The 21,664-nt window shown below is 40.6% G+C and overlaps 2 protein-coding genes across 7 annotated transcripts in view; one reads left to right on the forward strand and one right to left on the reverse strand.

Moving 5' to 3' along the window:
• JADE1 (jade family PHD finger 1) overlaps positions 1 to 14,697 on the forward strand; it is a 99,346-nt gene extending 84,649 nt beyond the window's left edge. For all 5 annotated transcript variants that reach the window (XM_066631596.1, XM_066631597.1, XM_066631595.1 and 2 more), the window contains 3 exons: positions 4,511 to 5,041; positions 6,401 to 6,518; positions 10,057 to 14,697. In XM_066631596.1, coding sequence (XP_066487693.1) covers positions 4,511 to 5,041; positions 6,401 to 6,518; positions 10,057 to 10,958 — 1,551 coding nt within the window. In that variant the 3' untranslated portion in view covers positions 10,959 to 14,697. The remainder of the gene's footprint in view (positions 1 to 4,510; positions 5,042 to 6,400; positions 6,519 to 10,056) is intronic.
• SCLT1 (sodium channel and clathrin linker 1) overlaps positions 14,314 to 21,664 on the reverse strand; it is an 85,457-nt gene continuing 78,106 nt past the window's right edge. For both annotated transcript variants that reach the window (XM_066631601.1, XM_066631600.1), the window contains 3 exons: positions 16,925 to 17,003; positions 16,356 to 16,451; positions 14,314 to 15,397 (listed from right to left, as the gene is read on the reverse strand). In XM_066631601.1, coding sequence (XP_066487698.1) covers positions 15,335 to 15,397; positions 16,356 to 16,451; positions 16,925 to 17,003 — 238 coding nt within the window. In that variant the 3' untranslated portion in view covers positions 14,314 to 15,334. The remainder of the gene's footprint in view (positions 15,398 to 16,355; positions 16,452 to 16,924; positions 17,004 to 21,664) is intronic.

The following is a 21,664-nucleotide window of genomic DNA, read 5'->3' on the forward strand; positions in this document are numbered from 1 at the left end:
CTACCTGCAAGAGATATTGAATTGTGTATTACCATTCAAACCAGAAATATTCCTCCTAAATGTGATATCAGAAATTAAAGACCAATATAGAAAATACCTTATTGTACATATTGTTACAGCGGCAAGAATACTGTTTGTGCAAAATTGGAAATCTATGGACGTGCCAACTAGAGAAAATTTAATAGACAAAATTTATGAAATAACAGAAATGGAAGTTTTAACAGAAAGCATGAAAGGGAGAGATTTAGGTAGAGTAAGAAAATATTGGAAGCCTTTTTATGATTGGATAGATAGTTTTAGTTAAACAATATTGAGTGTTTAGATAAATTTAAATTTTTATAATGGCAAATATGATAGCTTTTGTATTGAAGATTATTGTGTTTTTTCAGTCGTTTGATTGCTTTTCTTTCTTTCTTTCTTTTTTTTTTTTGAATAATGCATGTTGTAATCTAGGGCCATATCCTCATGTGTAACCCGTGTAGTACCTGCCCAAAGTCTAACCCATTTTCCTCACCTGTATCTGTAATAAATAAATAAAATACTTAATAAAAAAAAGTATTGCTACCTGAACCTGACTGTGTATTTTACAGTGCATGATAGCGGTTGCTTGAACAGCAGAAAAGGCAGACCTCCAAGCAAGCAGCGTTCTCTCCTCATATGCATAAGGGGAGTTAGGAGTGCTGCTCACTGGCGGTCTTGACAATAGTGTCAGAGAGAGCTGAAGTTGGCTGTAGGGCAAGGGTGTGTGTTAGACTGTTGCTGTGTGTTTAGATCACTAGATTATGCGACCCCCCTCCCTTCTCCGACTGCTCTGAATCATTGATAGGCCAGAGATTCTACAGTGAATCCAGGCAGCCTTTCAAGTACTTTGCCAGAGGCTTTGTTTACTACTCCCTTTCCAAGAGAAGTGTAAAACAAAAGCGCAGCGTATGAATCATAGGAACCTAATTGGTGCCCTGTGCATTAATAAATAAATGCTAAGAAGTCTGTGCAGACCTTCCTTTGGTCTCCAGAGTCTTTGCGTACACTGGCAGGGCGGAGAGCTTCATTGATACTGGCCTCCCACTGGTCGCTCAAGATAACTGTACAGGAGTTTCATTCTGCCTGCAGATCTCTGTGAATGTTCCTGCTTGAAAGACCTACAGAGCTGATAAACTGAACGCAAACATATCGAAAGGATATTGCTGTCACTTGAGAAGTGGCCATTTCAAAAAACAAAACAACCCTTGAAGAAAGGTGTTTGGTTCCAATTTTTTGTTGTGACTCATCCACGTTGGGTCAGTTCCAGGATAACTTTCTGTTGTTTTCTAATGTCATGGAAAGTGGAAGCATGTGTCTGGGGTGTGTGATATTGAGAACTTTCCTTATGTATGTTTGTTTTGGTGCACTCTGGCACAGTAATGCTTCATCAAGTAGTCAACACTGATCCTTCCCAGATCCCTGGATTTTGAATCTCAATGTATGTGTCTGTATTACTTGGCAGGCCTGAGATCACACAGAGCTGTTCTGCCACTGAAATAATCACACAGAATAGTTGTAATAAGGATATTACACGGGTGCACACTAAATCTAGGATGTGCGTTTATAATTGGCACATCCAAATGTCACAGCCATAGTAGAATGTGTGGATTCGGTTTTACTGGCACTGTTTCTTTGTGGTTTTACCCTTATGGTTTGTGTTGATATGACTGAATAGGGTGTCCAACATAAGTGGAGTAAAGGTGGGGTAGAAATATTAAATAAACATATTGTGTTTATCATTTTGGTCAGCCACCCTGACATTTTTATATTGGCGAGCAACACTCTCTTTTAAAAAATAAAGTAAATTAAGATTTTGTGACCAAGAAACTGTGTGATTTTTAAGTTTGAGCACAGTTATTATATTGTAACTGTGAGAGGGGCTTTTTGAGATTCCACTGAAAGAAATGACTTATTCTCAAGTGTCAATTTAAAATTGTAAATTGTCTGCTTGAATACAGGTGAGGAAGGAAAGTATCTTTAAATTTCCATCATATTTTGCACAAGGAGGATGGAGTTAGCACCACTATCCAATGGCAGGCCTTAAAGTGTTCCAAGTGTTGCTTACTGCCAGCCTCGCTGTTTTAATGGGAGAAACAAATTTTAATCCATAATGGCAACTTTCACTGATTGAAAGTGCCTTTTAAGTGTGATATAGGGGTTAAAAGGCCTGGTATCCAAAAGATATCGTAGCAGGAATGAGAAGAAAGTTCCACAGGCCACTGGTGTCATACTGCCAAGAAGGCCTTTGCCCTTGTCACCACCCACCTTGCATCAGATGGCAAGGGTGCCCAGAGAAAGGGCCTCCAAGGATGGTTGAAGTGCTTGGGCAGGCTGAGTCGATGTTATTCCAGCCAAGGAATAATCACATTGTGCAACTTTTATGCCGAACTGGCTCATTCATAGAGTATATGTGTTGCAAAGAACATCTGGACATCCTGACCCTGTATGTTAGCGCCAAACTGCATGTTCTGTTAAGTGCAGCTTCGGTCATTGCGTGCTTGGTTTTTGTTTCTTAAATAGCAGTTAGGGAAATTGGTGTGGGTGGTGGTATGGAAAGTGGATTAAACTTTCTTTTTACAGCTTAATCCAGCTTGCCTAACCCCTGCTACTGCCATTGACACCAGTGGGTGTTTTTCTCCAGGAGTGAACAGCAGATTCTAGCAGAGGGACAATCTAGAAGAGGAATGTGGTGCAGCAAAGGGCTAAATCCTTCTGCCATGGTCTGAATCCTAATTAGGCCCTTCTAGCTGCTATGTAGGTAAATGACTCAAGCATGCAATGGCTAGTTACTGTACAATGTAGCACTACATCTGAGGGTCAAGCAAGTCACAAGCAACTTGCCCTGCTGCGGCTAAAGCAGCATCTTGTGCTAACCAAATAGGGCAAATCTCAGTCCTAATTTCCTTTTTAGATGCATCTAAAACTGACTGCTTAATTACTTGGGGCAGGGATAAGGAATCCCCTAGCTTTGTCACTTGAATGGGCTGAAGAGCAGTGAGTAAGGGGTGGCTGCTAAACATGTTCATCTGCTTGTTTGCTTGTTTTTGTAGATTGAGGAATTGCGCCATTCTGCATGGTTGCTGTAGTAGAAGTGATGGGTGGCCTGAAGGAGAGACGCAGTTGATCCAACAATGCTGTCTCTTATGGGATGTTCCCCAATTTCAGAAGTTTACAGGACTTTGCGTATGGGATATATGTTTTATTTTTTTCCATGATGTTGAACAAATTTCTTTCTTTCTTACCTATGCTCTGCAGCTAAGGGTGCAATTCTAACCCCTTATGTCAGTGCTTTCCAGCACTGACATAAGGGCAATGCAGCTCTGAGGTAAGGGAACAAACATTCCCTTACTTTGAGGAGGCCTCCGTGAGTGACACCCAACTGCAGGATGCAGCACACGTCCCATTGGCACCATTATGTCAGTGCTGGAAAACACTGACGTAAGGGGTTAGGATTGCGCCCTAAATTATACAAAATTGCAGTAATGTCAACCCAAAGTAAAAACTACCTTTATTTTGCTGTTCAGCACCCACTGAGCCCACTGTTTGTGTTTTGCTGGGGGAATGCAAGAGGGTGATGTGTGCCTTGCTGTTCTTTAGCTTGTTCCTCACTGGATTTTATTCAAGTGGTTTCAGCCCTGCAGAGCATTTTTACATGTTATCTGGGATGCTGAGTCAAGCTGGGTGGGGAAACGTGGAGGAAGATAATTGACTGTCTTACAAAATGACTGTATAAATATCCTTTTGCAGCACATGTGTAGATCCACTCAGGTTAAGTGTGTTGCATTGCTGTCATAACGATGTCATTGACATTCACTTACTCTTATCTATCCTTGCTGGATCTGAGCAGGAAATTCCTCAAGGAGGAGGGGGGGGGCTGGTGTGTGAAACATCAGCTATTTGCTTCATGTTGTCTGTAGTGAGAAAGGATGTATGGAAGTGCAAAGCCAAAACTGCATGTCTGAGACATACAACAGGACATTGTGAAATATTTATTTGTAACCCTGCTTTACACCAAGACACTTGGGGTTTCCCATCTAGGCGTTAATTAAGTCCATACCTATTTAAGCTTTAGTAATACTACAGCTTGTTACTTTTTATTGGATGCTTTTTCTGAGTCTCCTCATCTGTACTTTTGGTGCGACTTGTAAGGAGTCATAAGATGATGGATTGTGTTTATCCTGCTTTATGGCGATGTTCACAAAGCATTTCGAGTTACAGAATAAGTGAAAAGATAAATCCCTGTCCCAAAAGGTCACAATCTAAATTGCTCTCCCCTGCTAAACATGAAAACTGTCACTTGAAGGTGCCTCTTAGGCCAGCTAGCAGACGTATATGACGTATACAAAAGCCTCACCCTTGTTTTACCATAGTCTTCCAAGACTGAAGGATGCCAATGATACCCTTGTTCTGATGGCATCTGTTATAAGCATGTTTAGATGATTAAATATGTAAGATTTGTAATTTTTCTTTACACCTTCTGCACCCCCAGTGCTCAGTGAAAAACTGTCGTACCGCTTTCCATGTTACTTGTGCATTTGACCGCGGCTTGGAGATGAAGACCATTCTCGCTGACAATGATGAAGTCAAATTCAAGTCCTATTGCCCGAAGCACAGTTCTACCAAGAAGTCAGATGAGGAGAACTTCAGTGAATGCATCAGTCAAGACAATGAGAATGGGGCACAGGACAGTTCACCCCCTGCTCACATGGAACCTTATGACAGCATGGATCAGAACCAGGAGGAGGCCCACAGGGTCAGCCTTCGCAAGCAGAAGCTGCAACAGCTGGAAGATGAGTTCTATGCCTTTGTCAATGCTTCGGAAGTGGCCAAGGCTCTGCAGCTTCCGGAGGACTCTGTAGAATTCCTGTACCAGTATTGGAAGCTGAAGAGGAAATCCAACTTCAACAAACCTTTGATCACTCCAAAGAAAGATGAAGAGGACAATCTGGCCAAACGGGAGCAAGATGTTCTGTTCAGGCGACTACAGCTTTTCACTCACCTCCGGCAGGATTTGGAGAGGGTAAGCTGCCATCTTGTTTTGGCTGCCTAATCGGGCAATTCTGTTCTTTAATAAAGTAGTTGCATGTGTATAGCTGATGCGTGCACACAGGCTTTGTTCCATGTACATAGTATAGTTGGACCTTGAGTTTGGGCCCACAGAAATAGGATTCAGAACGACAAGGGTAGAGGAGTGTTAAAGTCTGCAGATAAACACTTCTGTGTTAAACATGTATCCACTGCTCCACCCCAGCCCTTCCTGGAGCTTCTCTCAGATGAGAGGTATGTATTGCAATAGCTGTAAGGATAAACTCATAGACCCACTGAAAGTCTGTCTTCCCAAGTCAGTTCAGTAAAATGGACATCTCCATAGGTGCATCTCCTTTGCATGTGCAGGGCTGTCATTTTCATTAACCCATTTCTTTCCAGCCCACAGGTGTACACATTTGATCCCTGTTGTGTATACGCAGTGTTGGGCAGAAATGGCTTAAATAAGGGAGCCCCTTATGCCTGCATTGTCACACATAATTGTTGGAGTGGGGGGCACACTGTGACAACATGCACTAACTAACCCACTCACCCACACTGTGTCAACATGCAAACAAAACCCACTCACCTTTGTTTTTTCAGATTTCCCCCTCTCCTGGCTAGTGTTCTAGATTTTTATGTATTTTAGATAGTCCTTTACTTTGTCGTGTTTTCATGCTCGCCAGATGTAATGTGTTCCCTTCTTGGGAACTGGAACTGAAATTTAATAAAACCATGCAACAGCGATTGACATGTCCCTGTGAGCTGGGATACAGGGAGTCTGACCCTCACAGTGCTCTATTGCCTGCTTTACAAGAAGTCCAGATCTATGCATTGGGACCTGTTTTTTGCCAATCATTCCGTCATGATGATTTGAAACTACAGATATTACTTACAAATGGAAAAACGGTAAAGCCAATGGCGGATTTTTTATATGAGATTTTAACCAAACATAAAATGGAGGGAAATCCTATTTAATTTACACCTATTTAACATCACCTATTTTGATGACCTGCTTGAATGCAACTTCTCGTGTAAGCTGCTCAGGCAACTGTTAGGTTTTATGCCTAATAAAGGTCAATTGTGATTGTGATTTGGTTGCATGAATACTTTCCTGGGAAAAAGCGACACAGTTCCAAGGTTATACCTGTGCACAGGATGGTTCTGGATTGGAAATGGCTTGGAATGCAAAGGTATTACAACATACCTTTATTTATATTTCTCATCCCTGAATATTTTTTCCTTATATAAAGACATTTGCCAATTGCAGCACTTTTCTTTTTCAAGGCAGCTTCAAAAGAACTTACACATTTCTGCTATATTAATCTTGGTGCATATGTTTGTTTTATTTAAGGTACGAAACCTCACATATATGGTGACCCGACGGGAAAAAATTAAAAGATCTGTTTGCAAAGTCCAGGAACAGATATTCAACATCTACACAAATCTTGTGGAGCATGAAAGACTATCTGGTGAGTTCTGGTGTCTGTGTGTTGAAGCATAGCATACAAAACATGTTGGCAGGTTGATCCTGAAACTAAAATTAAAGCTGTAATTTAATAATAAATTTTATTATTACAAGACATGAGAGAGACATGAGAGATTCTTCCATAACCCACTTTTTATCTGCAGATTGGGAGAGTATGTGAACCAAATGCTTGCTATTTGAAAGGCTCTGGTACTTTTGAGATGGCCCCGGTACATCCTCAGGTTTTGAGGATGGCCCCGGTAGATATTTATTTAAAATCATGGCTACTCATACAGGGAGAGGTGCTTCCAGAGAGTGTTTCTGGAATGCCTTCCAGAAGTCTGGAGAATAAAAATTCTGCTCATACCTTTAATATTTTTGCAACCTAAGTAGCAAATCCACTATATGCTTCCCTTTTAGTAGGTTGAGTGACAACTTGGTAAAATAGTTAGGAGTAATCTTGATGCTCATCAGCAAATACAGATGAGTGTTTAATTGGGGCGCTTCAAAAGCCGATATCACTTTTGTGCAGTGAACTTAGCAGTTTTTTTTAAGGTTTTGTCATTTCCGTGCATAAGGTTGGTTGTGTTTTTGTTGGCACTTGACCAGAGGCAGAGCAGGAGATAATTGGAAAAACTTGAACAGCTCCCCCCTCCCCCAGCCTCTCCACCCCCCGAAATTGACTAGTATATTTTTTGGGGGAAGACACAGATCCAAAACAAAATAAATGCAGTCTGCAAAGCTGTCTTTTTAAATAGAATTAGTATTTTGGGACAAATAAAAACATTTTAAATTTGCTTTAATATTGGTGGTCTCCACAAAAATAATGTTTAATTATTTGATCTTTATAATGAGAACAGTGTGCCCCCCTTTTTTTCTTATATTGTTTATTTTGGAAAGATTTTTCCTCACTTTTTATAAAATAAAGGGCATAAATGTTGTAAGACAAAGCACTTGTTCACTATGCTTAACCACCTCTTTTCCAAATACTTGATATCTTGACTCTCGTCATCCTAAAATCAGAAGTTATAAAATGTCCAAAAAGGAAAATGCTTCCAAGAAAACAGATTTTGATGAGTCATATTGCTTTAAAAATGACTTGAAATGGAAGTTTGTCTGTCATATTCTTCATATGCAAGCAAGTATCTTATTCTGGCAAGCAACGTGTTTCAGAGATCATCAGAAACTAAATGGAACGACCTTTCTTTTATGTGTCGCACCCAATCAGAAAGTGCTTCAAAAGCATAAACCCTGAAGAAATAGCTAGCTGAATTGTAACAATACATTCTTCAGAGGCATTGATGTCCGTTTAATAGGAGACTGCTACAGCTGAATGACCTTCACTTTTCAGTCATTAATCAGTGGCACTGATTTACTAGTCTTAAAACTCTGGCACTGCTGTGTTCATCAGCAGTTGTGACATCCCTCCGTTCCTAGCTTAACACCGTGTTCAGTGGAGCAACGCAGGCATGGTATATGGTGCAACCCAAGAGTGATTTCCAGTTTTGGTGCAATGTGATCTAACTACTGCTGTATCATAAAACACCTAGTTCAATCAGTGTGCCTACCTAGGAATTCCTGTATTGTGCAGCATGGCTCACAGTTTACTGTTTCATCTCATTGGCATCAGGACAGGTTGTGCAGGCCTGAATCACATTGTAGGTCAGTAGGGCAAACTTAAGCCTGTGTGGTGTCTTCATTTATTTAAAGCTGTTTTTGTTCAGGATGTGTGAGTTGTGAACTTGCTTCAACTATAGGCTGAAGCATTCCTGGAGCATTAATTTGTTTTGGCTGAAAGTTAGCAGAGAGTAGAACAAGATCTGCTTTATGTTTATAATGCCAACCACCAGACAGCACATGAATCAAAGCATTTCAGAATTATCTTTGAACTATCTTTTTGACAGAGGGGACAAAGATCTGTTTTTTTCGTATTTTTCTTATCCAAACTTACTGCCTCATAATTATGTGAAAATGCTTAGTATTAAAGATTTAGCAGCTTTATTCCAGTATTCACTTTCATGGACTTACAGTCCACTGCTTCAGATGTACATGATGAAACGGTCAATAAAAGCTTATTTGGAAAAAAACCACAGGTGGGACATTAGTATCCACTGATTTGACACACCACTGATACAGAGACCTACCTTTAAATGCCTTGTAACAAGGAAAAAAGCACCAGAATCCAATTTCCTACCTTTGTGCTGTCAAACAATTACAATGTCATTCCACTAGATACCATTGTTCACCCCATCTGGTGGCTGAATACAGTATAGCATCTATATAAATGCATTCTGGGGCAACAATGGAGGAGCAAGAAACCTGGAAGTGGCTCTTTAAAGCTATTTTTTCACTAATTTGGTATCCATGGATTTTTTTAACGGGGTTCTGGTATGGTACCAGAACTGTGGGTTCTGGTATGGAATCCCAGTGGATAACTAGGCAAGATCTGCAGTTCATCTGCAAGATGCTGTTAGGTTCTATGTGTTGGCTGCATCCAACTAAATAGTTCACCCTCTGAAAGTAGCTACCACTGATTTCAGTAGAACTTAACTTCTTGGATAATATAACCTGACCACATTTAACCACTGAAAAGATCCATAGATTTCAACGGGAGAGTTTGGCACATGGTTAAAACTCTTTTTTACTGAATCAGTGGAACTTCAAAGTGTGTAACCTCACTGTATTCTACTGCAATTACTGAGGCTTAAGCACTCAAGTACACTCAGGTCTTCACCTGAGTGCCATCTTCGTCATGCATACTTAGAACCAACTTTAACAAGAAGAAGTGGGTTTTCTTCAGTGCATTAAAGCCCCAAGTAAAAATCTGCTGTTTGTTTAAAAGACTGAAAAGGCAGACTTTTATTCAGTTATGAAACTAGTGCTCCATTTTTCTGTTGAGGCTGTATTGCCTACTTCCAGATGAACCTGGTCATCTCCTTAGGTCATTGGAGAAGGCCCACTTATTTGTGCCGCCGCCCAGGGAAGTGAATGGGGGAGGGGCAGCAAAAAATAGGGCCTTCTCAGTAGTAGCACCAACATTATGGAACTCCCTACCTCTTAATTTACAAACTGCTCCCTCCCTTGAATCTTTCTAGCGAGGCATGAAGGCACTTCTTTTTTAGATAAGCCTTCTGAGTTTTAGGCCTTTTTAACATCTGAATTTTTACAGGCTTGGGGCTTTTATAAAATTGCTGTTGTTGCTCTTTTTATTGTATTAATGTCAGATGTTTAAAAGATACTACTTATTGTGAAGGGTTTTAATGTTTTGTGTTTTTAATTGTGATTTTGATGTTCTTGTATTTTTACTCAGTGTTGTAAGCTTCCTTGGGTCCCTTTGGGGAGAAAGGCAGGGGAGAAATGCAGTAAATAAATAAATTGCTTAAACTGTCATGTTTTACTTATATTACAAAATAATCTCCTAAAGGTCTTAATGAAAAGGTATGGGCAGAGTTCTGATACAAAGGCAGTGAGTGATGTGAAGTCAAAAGTTGTTGAAATCTGCTTTGAATAACCACAAAACTGTTTCTTTTGTGTGTCTTCAGGCATGCCTTCCTCCTCCTCCTCTATGGAAAATATGGTGCTCTTCAACAGTTCACCCTTGGGCCCAGATGCTCCTAAGATAGAGGATTTGAAATGGCACTCTGCTTTCTTCAGGAAGCAAATGGGCATGTCTTTGGGTCACTCTTTGAAAAAAACACAGAAGAGAGAGCAAATGAGGAGGAGCTCTGGGCATGATGACAAACCTTTACTCAAGCAGCCCAACCTAAGGGAAGGCTTTGCCACTCCTGGGAGCTTTTTCAGCTTTGAAAAGACCTTTGCAGAAGCACAAATTGGATCAGCACAACAGAAGAATGGGGTTGTCACAGCAGACCACCGGAAGAGAAGAGACAATCATTCCCATTGTGATGTGATGAAGGTAGGACTGAAGGACAAGCTTTCCAAACACAACCACAAGCCCCTGAGATCCAACGAACTGTCTCAGAGGCAACTGGATAACAAAAGGGCCGTGAACCTCCCGAGTGGTCGGTCATCGCCTGGAACCCGGAAGGATATGGTGCCTAAATGCAATGGATCCTTTTTGAAAATAAACTATAACCCAACTCCAGTTAAAGTGCCTACGACACCCAGAAGCCCTGTGAAAAACTGGGGAGGATTCCGAATTCCAAAGAAAGGGGAGAGACAGCAGCAGGGACTGGAGCAAGAAGAGACATGCCGCCAAAATTCCAGCTACCCTTACTCCAGCTTGGGTCGAGTTTCTCCCAAGGACAGGGCAAAAAGCAACCTAAAGGTAGAAAGCGAGAATGACGGGTATGCTCCGGATGCTGAGATGAGCGACTCAGAAACTGAGGTGGCTGAGAAGAAATGCAGGCAGCAAAGGCTTGGTTCAAATAGCACTATTAGTAGGAGGACAGACATCATTAGGAGAAGCATCCTTGCCTCCTGATTGGAAAGTGACTTGCAGTAAGTAGCACTGGAGTCAGATGCACCCCAGCCTGGAAAAAAGAAATCCACTCTGCATTATTTATTGATGTGACAGGGAGGCGGGTCTTTCAACATGGCTGAGATCAACCAAACTGCAAATCCGTTTTTCCTGGGTTGCAGAAACCATGTTTATGTGCACATGACTAAGAGTTTGCCCTCTGCCTGTCCTCATTTCAGTAAGGTTTGAACCTTCTTTATTTGCGACTGTCCTGAAGAAATCATCCAAGAAAATGACCTTGCTACTTTAATAGATCACTAGGCTGAACACTAAAAAAAAAATAAAAAAATGATAGTAAGCAAACACTTCATGGGGATAGATTTTTGAATGGGGGGGGGTGACCCTGGTTTTAGAAGGATAGCACTGAGGATTTTCCTCTGTCCCTGAAAAGCACAAGCTGTTAGTAACGGAAGTAAATAATGAATTGAATTGTGGTGGTTATAACCATCCTGCACTGCATAACCCATTCTAAATTGTCACTTTTGCCAGGCTGTGCTAGGACTAAGTCCTACTTGGCTGCAGATTTTGTTGTTGTTTTAGAATTCAGGGTTTTTTTTGGCAGCTGAAAGTCTCTATAACTCCATAAAGGATTTATATATGAAGACGGCCAGAATTCACTATGACTACTACAGAGAATGGAAGGGAGGGAACCAAGCCGCCCAATCGGGAAAACAGGAACTGCAGCACACAGTGCTACTCTGAAGGGACCCAGATGAAGAGTGGATGCAAACCACTCTGCTCCCCAAATTTGGAGAGCATATATGTCTTAAAGTATTTTATCTTGTTCTGAAAAGGGAGGCAGGCAGGTTCTTAGCCTGTTGTATTCTGCTGAGCATCCAGACACCTGCCAATCTCAAAAATGATGACAATTCAAGTGGGAAAGACTGAGGGCATGTCTAGACTGCAAAAATAGGGTGTTGCTGTCATGGTTCTTTTTCTTCCCTTTCCCAGCACCCTGGGAATTGTAGTTCTGTGATGGGCATCAGATTTTCAGCTAAAAATTCACAGCACCTCACCAAACTATAATTCCCAGTTTTCCTTGGGGGAAGCCATGACAGATAAACGGGTTGACATTTATGATGAAGGAATGCCCAGGTTTCTAAGGCGCTAGTCAGCAGCCTTTCCCAATGTGCACTAATGGTATGTGTTGGGATATGCAAGTTTCTGACACACAAGGGTTACTTTAAATAAAAAAAGACAGATGTAATAAATATATATGTATATTTTTTTGAATAAAATGGAAAGGCAATAAGATGTGAGTAGTGCTTTATATTCCAGCCAGTTTAACAACATGATTTCATGATAATGATTAGGTTTGACCAAGAAGGAGCTTGTGTTCTGATTACATGATTTTAAAAAAATTGCAATAACTAGAGAGAGTAAGCCATCAGCAATAATAAGATGAACAGATCATAAAGAATCTATTTTCTGCACCCAACGGAGTGCACAGCATAACAACAGATAGTTTTAGGCTGCTGTAACTTTTCAATTTGGACATATAATCTGACATGACCTAGTCACAAGAATGTGTAAGCAGAAGTAGAGCCGCCTTTTTTGTTTGTTTTGCAAAAAGCCCTCCTATGAGTCCATAAAAATCAGTATTCAGTGATTTACGATATTCTCATTGTAGTCCTTTCTCTGACAAGAGATGGATTTATAACTCTTTTTAAAGAAAAGTTTTAAACCTTGCAATCTGACTCGTCTTCCAGAGGTTTCAGCTGAGAACTGGATTGCTGCTGTTCCATCTTGCTATGCAAGTCACTGTATGATTAATTATAAATGATACTTGGAATGGTTTACACAATGCATTTCTCATCACACAAACAGCCCTGACCTTCTCTCGGCTGAGAAATGTTGTGCGTGAACCATTGATATAATTAGCAGCAATTCCTGTGATTGTGTAATTTGTAAACCGGGCCTCAGAAATCCATCCCCATTTGTTTTTGGAAGGAGAGACAACGCTAAACCCGATTAGACTCTATTCAGGCAAATCTTCTCAACCTTAGTTTGGAAAAGAGCCATGGGTTTATTACATGCTCCCTCTTCCCATTTGGTGTCTTTTCAGTTTTCTGTTTATTGCTGTACATAGTTTGCAGTGATCACGGACCAAACTCTGCTTAGTGCTTGTCCTCCAAAGTAGAATTGGAAAACCATGAAGTGAGTTTGATTCTACTTTGAGGACAAGTGCAGAGGGTAAGTTTATGGATTTGTACATCATGGGTAAAGTGTGATTAAGACTAAACAGGAAACTGAAATGGGAACAGTGTGGGAGGCTGCAGCTAAGTCATGATTCTTCAGAAAAATGGTTTGGTGAGTGATCTAGATTGAATCTTAATTTGCATGTAATAACCCTAGATCTGTAGCTTCTGTGCATACTGGGGCTTGAGAGCATACATGTTGCTTAGCACAGGTAGCTGTTGCAGATGCTTACTGTCAGGGAAGATTTCCAAGTGAATGGAGCAGCCCTTCTTTTGCAGACCTTTCGATCAGGATGAATGGGATTAGGAAGCATTTGGGTCCTCAATTCTAAACATGATAGTGACTACATTTTAGGATACTACTAGAAAAGAAAAACATTGATGTGAGAGAGGTAGTTTAGAAGGCCTTAATCCTTCTGATCAAACAACTCATATCTTACAGATTTGTTGACCAGGAGTGATGCTTAAAAAGCAGACATGTTTAACAATATAGGACACAAGAAATTCACTTTTCAATACAGTAAAGTGTTTCAGGTGAGGGTTAAATAAAACATTAATTAGACTGCCCTGTAGGGATTTGTTCATCCAAGCCATAGAAGGAATTAAAAAAATCTGATTCTATGTAAACATTATTCAATGTTATTACCAATTTTAAGAGAGGTATCAGATAACATTTGCACTATTAGGAATGCTAGCATTTGTGCAGAAAGAATGCCTTATCTGTTTTGCTCCCCAACACATTTAGGTTAATAAGCTTTCTGATATTTTGAATAATGCTGAACCAAAAAAAAAATAAAAAAGAAAGTAGTGCTTTCCCCCTCCTCTAATTGCAGAAGTAGGAATAAATATCAGCACGATGAGCTCTAGAAGTTAGTTTCATACCATACTTAGAAAACTCAGTGAGTGAAGAATGATAAACAAAGCAAGTAACCTTTACCTTTCGCTGCGTTTGTTATGTTGATATGAAAACAGTTGACAATTTCTTGATAAACTTCACCTTTTTCTTATGCAGACTGCCCAAGAAATCTTGATTATAATTGGTGTACTACATTGAAATGGAGGCGAATAAACACTTTGTAATGTTGACTGGAATGCTATCTGTTAGATTCTGGACATGGGGACACACATACACACACAATCTAAATGAATGAAAGGATATACATGTGTCGTGTATAAATTTTAATTATTTTAAAAATTTGAGAAAATAAAAACTTGTCATTACATTTGTAAAACCTTGTACAGAGGATTTTTCACTATGTGCCTAGCTTTGGTGTCCATTTTGCTCAAATTTGAAAAAAAACAGGTGCATGATGACAAAACGGAAATAAAGTATATGTAGAGATGACTATTTTATATTACATGGCCCAATCCTGTATTTATTTTCCTCCCCTTTTTGAAGTATTTATAAAGACCTAGTTGAAGATGGCTGTATTTTTTTGTTAAAATACTTAGTAGAATTGTGCCTTTGTCTGTATGTGAATAAATGCTGTACATTTTGCAATACACTCTAGTATTCTGGTTTGACATCTGTGCTTCTTAACATTGAAACATCCACTCTATTGGACTACAATATGAAAATGTGAAGTGTCCTTCACAGAATGTAGAATGTTAACGGCATCAGAGTGTTGTGCTAGTTTCAATTGATACAGTAAAAATAGGTTAATGTAGCACTTGGAGCACTGCTTAGAAGTGCATTAATACATGCCAGTGTCATTAGTTTTCCAATTCAGCACCTTACATGGGAACCATCTTGGCTTCAAAAGCAAGGTTTATTAACAGTGGAAATTCAATATTACTGCACAAAGGTGTACAAAAGAGGTTTCTGTTCCAGCAGTCAGGTATTTTTTAACTTTGTTGATTAACCTTTGTAAAAAGGCTTTCTACGTTAAAAGCATAACATGGAAAACAGGGATGGGATATTTATATACTGAGAAAGGCAAGCCACCTTCTCACCTGGCTTTCTGCAAATGCCCTCTTAAAGTTTATTATGTAGAAGCTATGATACATTGTTTTTTCTCAATTCAAACACTGAAATCTCTATTTAAAAAATACAAGTCACATTGTGCATGATGAGGCTTAAGTTTCCATGGCTGCTCTTCTTCAACAGCCTCACCTTATAAACTATGAAAGAACACATGATTCTTAAATACTTTCCAAGTCTATTGATGCTGCTGCTTTTTTCCTCTGTGTGGTAATTGCACTAAGCTGTAATTAAACACAAAATAGTAATTAGTTTCTTTTTTCATTGGAAATCTTTAAAGCTAATTAGATTACAACACAATCGTTATTTTAGCGATAAAACAAGGACAACTTCATTCTGTTCCTATGATCTACTTAAGGTACATTGTATTGGCAACCTTCAGTCTCGAAAGACTATGGTATACTTAAGGTACAAAAAAGTTTCAAATTATGAAGTTTTGACTGAAAACTTAACAATATTTAAAAAAAACACAACACTGTTGTTATGAATGCACAAAACGGACTGAACTGTACCTGATTCAGCAAATTCTTAACTCGGTAGTTCAGTGATTCCCAACCTGGGGTACATGCACCCCCAGGAGTTCTTGCCAGGACCTTTAGAGGTACTCTAAAAAGAATTGAATAATGGTGGGAAAAGGCAGGTCTATTAGAATGCCTGCAGGGCTGCCAAGGCAGGGAGAAAGGCAGCTAGCTGGCTGCCAAAGCCCCACCAACTACTAGTTTTCGGTCATCAAATTGTATATTACCAGATATGGCTCAGTAGTTTAAAATATATAAGTTTGAAATAATGGCAACTAGATTAATTACAAACATTTTGTTAATATGAGGGATACAATTTTTGGAAATAGGCTGCCATGGGTACACAAGTGAAAAAGGTTTGGGAACCTCTGAGGTAGATCAAAGCGCTTCCTGTCATGTGGGTGTGTTTGCCATTTGTTCTAAGGGTGGATAAGCATTCTCCATATGCATTCCTGGGCACATCTACATTTGCATCCACCACTAGAATGAAGTGGGAACCTGCAGGTGTAAATCAGTGCATTTTGGGACACCAATGTGTGAATGGTAAATTTCCAGTGCTTAATGAAAGTATTTATTATGGTTATTATATAGCTGGCTGTACTATAATATAACAATATGAATTTCCTTTCTCCCTGGAAAAAATACTAGGATTTTATTTAAATACCTGTTGAGATGCTGTAGCTGCCCTCTCCTCTGCCTGGCTTAGTCGCTTTTGAAGTCTGTGGACTTTTTCTTGATGTTCCATCATTAATTTTTCATTCTGTATAAATGAAACAGCTCATTACAAATGTACGAGTCTATACATATTGTAGAAAGCAAGCTTTGAAAAAGAGAAACATAGTCAATATCAAGAGTTAAGAACAAAACACCACCAAAGGAAGATAGGACAGGCTCTTCAGTGCATAGTTGTCTAACATTGGGCTCAATCCTATCTTAACTTTCCAGGGCCATGCCTGGCTGCATTCTGCAGTGGGGGGGAGGGGGGTGGTCACAGGCAACAACATAAGGCTCCTATGCATAGAAATCCAAAATGGAATTCTAACTTCACTTTGTAGTTGTGCTGCATGTTTCACAACACATTGCATGACATCTTGTGCAATGTATTAGTTTCAGCTATGAAATAACTTTGGTTACAATCCTGTATGTATCGCAAACTGAATAAGGCTCAAGTAAGACTGTTCCAAGCTGTGCACCTAGTTGAAACATTAATTTGCAAGGGGTTCATTATCTTACCTCAATGACCTTTTCATTTGCTCTTTCCAGCTGACAAAGTAACTCCTGAGTGTGAATTTTCTGACGACTTAACTCACTTCTATCAAACAAAATAAAAGACATTAAAGTAGATCAATGTATCTGTTGAGATAACTGCTTTTCAGTGGAACTTGGGACAGCCATGTACTCCTTCCATCCTTGGTTAAATTCTTACTTCCCCATGAAGTATTTAAAAGATAGTACACTGGCTTTCCGAGTTATGGATGGCTGTATTGGCACTTTTACACAGTATGTCCTCTAGTGGTGTTTTTGTACAAACATGACAGCTCTGGGCCAGCAAGTAATATTTTTACTTCTGTACAGACTGACAAAGCTGTATTAGAGCCAAGTCGTAAGTACGTAGGAGAGTAAGGGCCCAATCCTATCCTATCCTAGCTAGGCAGGGCAGGAGGTCTGGTCTAGAGGGTAGAGCCTCCATTTGCCTGAAGATTAACATCCACAAGGTCGCCAGTTCGAGGCCACCGGCACCGTGCGACCTTGAAGCAGCTGGCAAGCTGCAGCTGAGCTGTTCCATCTGCTCGGAGCGTGGGAGGATGGAGGCCAGAATGTTAAACCAGATCGGAGTGTAACAGCTTGAATGTGGTGGTTCTTGAAAGAGAGAACCTTCTTTCAATTTGTAAAAATCCCTGCGTGGATTTAATAAGCCTGCCTGTGTAAACCGCCTTGAATAAAGTCTTGAATAAAGACCAAGAAAGGCGGTATATAAATACTGTATATATATTATATTATATTAGCTGCAATGCAGCCCCAAGGTAAGAGAACAAATGTTCGCATACCTTAAGGAAGCCTCTGTGACTGCTGCCCCACCACAAGGTGCAGTGCATGCCCCATTGGCACAGTTGCAGTGGCGTTGGAAAATTGGATAGGATTGGGCCCTTAGGGCACAATCCCATCCCGTGTTGGAACAGGCAAGTGAAGAGGCTTGCACTGTATCCAGCGCAGGATACAGGCCAGGATCAGCTCAGCTGGAGGCAAGGAGAAAGTTTTCCCCTTACCCCTGGGTATGGTGCCCTGACCCCTATGGGTCTCCTTGGACCTGTGCCACCGCATGAGGCGGCACAAATCTGAGGAGAGCAGAGCAGCTCCAACCTCCCCAGGAACGGGTTGGGATCTGGCATAATTGCTGGATCCCAGCTCTGCCTCCCGCTCCCTGCAAGCCTGACCCCTGGGACCACCCACCGCCTGCCCCTGATCCCAGAATGTCTCCCGCCCACCTCTTCTCCACCCACCCCAGAGTCTTGGGTAGGCTGAGCTCAGTTGACTCCCTCCATTGGGGCAGACGCTTGTTCCAGCCTCTGCAGACCAGCATGCCTCTTCATGCTGACCTTGACAACTCCTGAGGAGGCACAAATGTGCCTTATGGCATGTTTGCAACTGTCCTGGGCTGGCAGAAGGCACTTGCGGTGGCCCATGTGTAGCTCAGGATTGCGCTGATAGTGTACCAAAAAAAAAAAATTACCAAGACACTTGCTGATCTTTAGTATTACGAGGTATTACGAGTATTAACTCATATGATGGGTTAAATATTCAGTGTGAAATAACTTAGATCAGAGGTGTCAAACATATGGTCTGTGGGTTGAATATGGCCCCTAAAGTTTTTTTTATCTGGTCTCCATGATAAGTGGGCTCTTCTACCACCACCACCATCAGCTGCTGAACTGTGAAGTGATGCTCTGGCAGAAACGACACAGCTGCAACAGCAGCCCATGTAGTAATTGGGCTCTCCAAAACAGTTAAAACCAAGTTATCTATGGATTTTTTTACCTGCAGTTTTATCTCAACAGATGAGAAGGACCCTTTAAACTAAAGGGAAAAAGTTGTTTAACAGTAGCCTCATTAATGCGAGAGCTGACAATCTATCAATCATTCTCTGTCCAGGCACTTCAAACAGCTTCACTCCAAGGTAAGTGACCTCTCCCTCCCCCCCCCCCAGCACATGAAAAGAAAGATAATCACTGCGCATTCTTTCCCAGGGCTGTGCTCTGGGTAAAGGGAGGGGTTGCTGGCTAGGAGTGAAGCTTTTCCAAGCATCTGGAGAGAAACTGCCTAAGACTCTGTCTTACACTAAAAAGGCTGTTTTTAAATCGCCTAGTGAAAGGACATTGTTTTTTTTAATGGATTTGCTTTAATGCAATTTTTGCCATGAGTTCTGGAAATGGAATAAGGAGACTCAACCTGTATCTTGAAAGCATGATCAAGGTTTGCATATTTTCTGTCATTTGCAGCTAATGAGTTCCTATGTGAAAACAAAGTGCTTATTCCTGGTCATCATCTGCTTAATTATGTCACTTCCTGCTTAGTGACATCATTACTGGCCTTCAGCAGGCGCCATGAATGTTATTTGGCCCTCTGTATGAAACAAATTTGACACCTCCTGACCTAGTTATTTTAGTAATTACCAAAATCACATATATAAAATGACATGCTTTAAAGAATATTGATAAGGAAATAGTCACTTTGGAGGGGTGTGAAAATGGTGAAGAGGAAAGTGTTAAAACCCCCTCACCATGTTCTGTAATCCTGAGCTGAATCTGCCACCCTCACTCCTGTTTTGGAACTTACAAGGACAGTTTCTGGTGTACTTCCTTCTCCAAAGTCTCTTCTGGAGAGGAGAGGAACACTTTCCCCCTTAACTATTCCAAAGCAAATTTCCTTATTTTATTAAATGCCAGATAACATGCCATTTAGCCCCAAGTTCCTAACCTGTAGATACTGATTCAATTGAAAGTTTCCTGCAGTTCATTAAAGTCATAAAACAATTATATGCAAATTATGGAATTGTATTTGCTCTTATCAAACTACTAATATGCTAAGCTACAATAAAATCTTAATACTCTGTAACTGTTACATGAGATTGTTTTGGAACTAAATCTACCATATTTCTGCTAAATGAGTTCAGGAAGCTTTCTTATCAAATTGGGCTTTTTGCTCCACACACTTTATCCATCGTAACCCTATCTTTTAATGGTATAGAGACAGACTATTTTGTTAACTGTCCCACCATGCACCTAAAGCTGTCTCAATCTTTAGTAATGGTTGTATGATTTGGATGGGGTAAATAAAGAAGGAATATTATTCAAAATATTTATTTAGCGCTTTTCAACAAACAAACAAAAAGTTGTTCAAAAAACCAGTTTGCATAGCAACTGCTATGGACAGAAATGAAGACAAACAAAAACAATACAGGAAGCATTAATCCAAAGTACTACCCAATAGTAGTACCTGATAGGGTTACAGTTTATGAGGACTCTGAACTTCTGCGAGGGTGATGGACCTATTACTAAAAAGGTCCAGCCATGGAGACTCAGGGATCTAGATCAGGGGTGCTCAAACTTTCAACTTTAGGGATGTTGGACCTTTAACAAGTGTATAAAAGAGAGAATTTCAGCAGGTGCAATTTGTCATCCCACAGATGACAAGCTGCACCTGCTGAAATTCCCTCTTCTATACACTTGTTAAAGGTCCAGCATCCCTAAAGTTGAAAGTTTGAGCACCCCTGATCTAGATGGATTCTTGATGGCTTTGGAGAATGTTTCCAAAATTCTCTTTGATCTCTGGAAGGGGAAATGATCTGGGTCAACATGATCACTCTTGAGACTGCTCTATCTGCAGAGGCAAAGCACCCTCTGGTTCTCTGAGGAAGGGTAGTACTGCTGATTCTTTGGGATTGCCCCTCCCAATCTGTTGGAGGGAGGGCCAGCTAGCTGGATTGTCTCCTTCTCTGGGGAGAGTCACTCACCCCCCCCCCAACAGACTTTTATCTTGCTAAGAAGCAGGTTTTTTCAGAGCTCCTCAGACCTCAATGCAGTAATTTTTGCTGTTTTCTCTGCCTTCCCTGTTCCCACCCACCAGTGCAGCTAGAGCTGAGTCCCTTCACAGGACAGGAAGGGGATTAGGCAGCACTCTGGAGATTTCCTGTGCCACATCTATAGCAAAAAGAAGGGCATTGCAGGCTTTGCCCAGCAAATACTTGTGACAGCTTTCTTTCTCCACCAAGCAGTGCAAGTTGAGTATGACCATCTTTTCTTCTTTTGGCAGGAACAGTGCTGACTTGTTTCTCTCAACAACACCCTCCAATCCAGGTTATGATACTGGAAGGGGTGCTCTCAGAGTATATTTCCCTAATGCAAAGATTCTTTAACCAGGTGCCCTTACCCCTTTGGGGTAATTTCTGAATAATTTTTTAAAAATTGATGTCAGACAAACTATCACCATTATCAATACATATTGAAGTGCTCTGCTCCTAGCTATCAATATGTAAAGTAAAACCAAGCTATTAATATCTTTGGGAGTTTTACTCCTCCCTAATAGGATTGGTGGTGATGATGATTACAACAGTCTGGCAAAGAGGGCATGGGGCCATATTTGACAAGTCACTGGGAGTCTATAATCCTAACAAAGTTAAGATTACAGGTTAAGAAAAACCCCTGCTCTAACAGATTCTCCTAGGGAAGGTGTTTTGGACAAAAGGAAAATTTCAGTTAACACTTCCCTTACCCCTCCTGGTGTGGATCACAGTAGTCATTGTGCAGGAGGTCCTCAATAAAGTGGCAGGAGACAGCTCTAAAATGTTTGGGGAATTGCCGTTGGACTCCTCTTGCAAACTTTGAGATGGGGCACAAACTTTAAGAAGGCATTGCTTCCACAGTTATTCTAAGCACAAACACCATAAGAGACACTGTAGGCCAGGGGTGCTCAATA

The sequence above is a fragment of the Tiliqua scincoides genome, chromosome 6 (assembly GCF_035046505.1).
Source record: "Tiliqua scincoides isolate rTilSci1 chromosome 6, rTilSci1.hap2, whole genome shotgun sequence".
NCBI classification, from domain to species: Eukaryota; Metazoa; Chordata; class Lepidosauria; order Squamata; family Scincidae; genus Tiliqua; species Tiliqua scincoides.